The sequence below is a fragment of the Topomyia yanbarensis genome, unplaced genomic scaffold (genome assembly GCF_030247195.1).
Source record: "Topomyia yanbarensis strain Yona2022 unplaced genomic scaffold, ASM3024719v1 HiC_scaffold_621, whole genome shotgun sequence".
NCBI lineage: Eukaryota > Metazoa > Arthropoda > Insecta > Diptera > Culicidae > Topomyia > Topomyia yanbarensis.
Window position 1 is genome coordinate 1 of NW_026683849.1, and position 3502 is coordinate 3502.

The following is a 3502-nucleotide window of genomic DNA, read 5'->3' on the forward strand; positions in this document are numbered from 1 at the left end:
CTTAGCAGGCCTATGCGAAAGCACTATGCTATATTTCACCCTAAGGAGGAAAATTTGGTAAAAAACCAAAATTTCTCACTAAGGTGAAAATTTGTTGGTAAAAACCAGTCTTTGTACAGGAGGGCACAAATCCTTATTTCATACTATGTTGCGTTTCGGTGAAATATAGCATAGTGCTTTCGCATAGGCCTGCTAAGCCAAGACAAGTTTCGGCTTCACTTGTGTCTCATCGGCATAAACAGAACTTCTGCTCGAACGGGACATCACGTTTGATCAGTCGTTTGATTGAAACACATAGTGTGTTTTAGTTTTAAGGGATTTGCGTCAAGCCGGCGCTAATCTATTCCGAAGCCGAAACGCAACATAGTATGAAATAAGGATTTGTGCCCTCCTGTACAAAGACTGGTTTTTACCAACAAATTTTCACCCTAGTGAGAAATTTTGGTTTTTTACCAAATTTTCCTCCTTAGGGTGAAATATAGCACACATATCTTGCAATAATTATCCAAAAAATAGTCCATTTTTGGAAAAAAAAATCTTTTATAACTTTCTAACAAACGATGCTGGGCGTTCTGTATTTCGAGTCAAACTGTTCCCCTGCAAAATATTTGAAAGTTTGTTTAAACCGTCTTAGCAGAAATTTAAAACTGTAAAAGTTATATAAATCAAACCAACAACACCCTAATCTTATATGGTAAATTTCTTGTAAAATTACTTGTACTAGGCTCAAGTGTGTTCGACAAAGTTTTAAAAGCATAATTTTCTTCAACGTTCTGAAAAAACTGGTTATCTCGAACCATAAAGAAGTAAATTTTCAGATATTATTAATTATGTTTATGACGACTGGGATGGTTTTATCTGGATGAATTTGAACGGCTGTCTCAGTCAACAAAAAGCAAAACGAATGTTTTTTACTGCCCGTTTTTTACGTTTCGGCCTTTGGTGTTGGCCTTTTTCAAGGGAAACTGTTAATTTATTGGGGATATCGTAAGTTAGTAATAACAATAATGCAATGCTAGTGACGGTTAACATTGTGAACAAAAACTCATTCCGCCTGAAATGCAGTTACTGCTGAGTATGGGACCAAAATTTTCATTACCGATAGTCAATTCTAGTCAAATACCAATCTACCATCTGATCGCCGACTTAGAATCGATGCTTCAAACATCGCCAGACAAATTCGTTCAAGATAAAAATAGATGCCAAGTTGTATCGCACATCCAAAATCACATTTCAAGAGCAAAATCCCACCAGCGCAAAACACCACTTACGAGTTTCTGTTAAAAAGCGTCAGCAACCACCAAAACAATTCTGCAAGAGCATCCAGACGTGTGTGTGTCCTTGAGTCGGACAAAGGTAAAAAGATGGTTACGATTACGAGCAGAAAATGTCAACATTACTCGATTGCACAACGTACAAAGTCCTACCGAAGGACCCAACATCCAGCATACAACGTCAGAACAATCAAATAGCCACAAGACTCCAAAACCTCAAACTCATAGATTAAGTAACATTACGCCGCCTGCAGACCAGCACTTCTACCTGCCCATCTATCTATGGTAAGACCAAAGCACACAAACCCGCGCTACGCCCAGTCGTCCCTAACGTAACTGCACCAACTTATAACATGTCAAAATTCATCGCAAACGCTCTAAAACAGAATTTTCATAGCAAATACAACATAGTGGACAGCTTCAAATTCGCCGAATACATCAACACGATAAAGCTCCCTAAAGACTATGTACTAGTATCGTTTGACGTAGTATCTCTGTTTACCAATATACCGAAAGATCTTGTCATCCACGATATCATTATGAACTGGCCTGATATCAAAACAACAACCAATATCAATTTAGATCTGTTTATAGACATCGTAGAATTTTGCTTAAACAACAGCTACCTTGAGTTCCGAGACAAATTCTATCTGCAAACATTTGGAACGGCAATGGGTAGCCCTTTGTCGCCAATACTAGCCGATCTGGTAATGGAAAACCTCCTAAACACAGTGATAAGGCGTCTTCCTTTTGAAATTCCAGTATTACGGAAGTATGTTGACGATTTACTCTTGGCACTGCCTAAAAATCAAGTACAGTATACATTGGACACTTTCAACGACTACAATGAGCACATACAATTCACAATAGAAGAGGAATTAAACAACACCTTGCCATTTCTCGACACATTAATCATACGCAGCAACGATCAAACTATATCCACGCAATGGTATGCCAAGCCAATTGCCTCAGGCAGACTTCTAAAGTTTCACTCGCTACACCCAACATCTATCAAAGTCAACGTAGCAACCAACTTTATTAAACGAGTGGTGATGCTATCTACCAACAAACCAATCAATCAACTAAAACACATCATCTTCCAACATCTGCGGCAAAATGATTATCCATCTTCGCTGATCAACCGACTCATCAACAGAAACATTAGCAAATTCTCCATTCAGCACCATGATTCTATGTCCCAACACAGCTCACCACCTAACAGCCTGAGGCATAACTCAGCTCAAAACTTCAATAACCAGCCTTCTACACCTGTTCCAGTTGAAGAACCAACATCGGAAAACACAACATCACCATGCACCACCAGCATTCCATCTTCAATAACGTACAGATCGATTGCTTTCATCCCAGTCCTAAGCAAAATTATAACATCAACTCTCCGGCCAGATTTTCCAACATTGAAATTCGCGTACAGATCAATCAAAACAACCAAGTGCCTACTCAAACAGATCAAAGATCCAGTACCCCCACAACTGCAATCCAACGTTATTTACAGTATCCCCTGCTATGAATGTCCAATGACATATATTGGTATGACCAGAAACCAGCTAAAAACGAGACTCAGCGGACACCGATCGAATATAAACAAATATACCAATCTAATTGACCTCCCACCCCAATACCAAAAAGAAGAAATAGCCCAGTTAAGCGAAAAAACAGCACTCATGCAACACATCATCAGTCATGAGCACAGCTTTGATCTGGCGAACACGAAGATCATCGATCGCACACTCCGGACTTCGGCATTACCACTGCTAGAGATGTGTCACATTGCAAGCACACCTAACACAGTCAACCACCGCACCGATGTACAGGGCCTCAACACAACCTACGCTGGTATTTTGCACGCTACCAAATCCATCAGTTGTAGTAGCAGAAACAGACGAAAAAGTTTCTCTACTAACACTGATACTGTTCCATCAAAAGCTCCGTAATTTCATTTTATTTTTTTGGGCCACGATAGACCAGATGAGCTTTCCCAATGTCTATGTTTAGCTTTTCAAATCAATCGTTATCGTGCAGTAGTGACATCGAAAAATTTTCCCCCTCGATTTTTATTATTTTTAATTTGCATACAAGTAGATACGCATGCAGAAAATCAATCAGACACCGCAAAGTCGGACAGCGACAACTTAACAAAAAACGGGAGACCATAGTAAGTTTTTGTTCACAATGTTAACCGTCACTAGCTTTGCATTATTGTTATTACT

The 3502-nt window shown here is 39.3% G+C and overlaps 1 protein-coding gene across 1 annotated transcript; it reads left to right on the forward strand.

Moving 5' to 3' along the window:
• Positions 1 to 1627: 1627 nt before the first annotated feature.
• On the forward strand, positions 1628 to 3289 carry LOC131696039 (uncharacterized). Its single transcript, XM_058984567.1, has one exon. The coding sequence runs from the start codon at positions 1628 to 1630 to the stop codon at positions 3224 to 3226; it is 1599 nt and encodes a 532-aa protein (XP_058840550.1). The 3' UTR covers positions 3227 to 3289.
• The last annotated feature ends 213 nt before the right edge of the window (positions 3290 to 3502 follow it).

Coding starts and splice junctions, on each gene's coding strand:
- LOC131696039 (XM_058984567.1), top strand. CDS start 1,628: ATGTCAAAATTCATCGCAAACGCTCTAAAACAGAATTTTCATAGCAAA.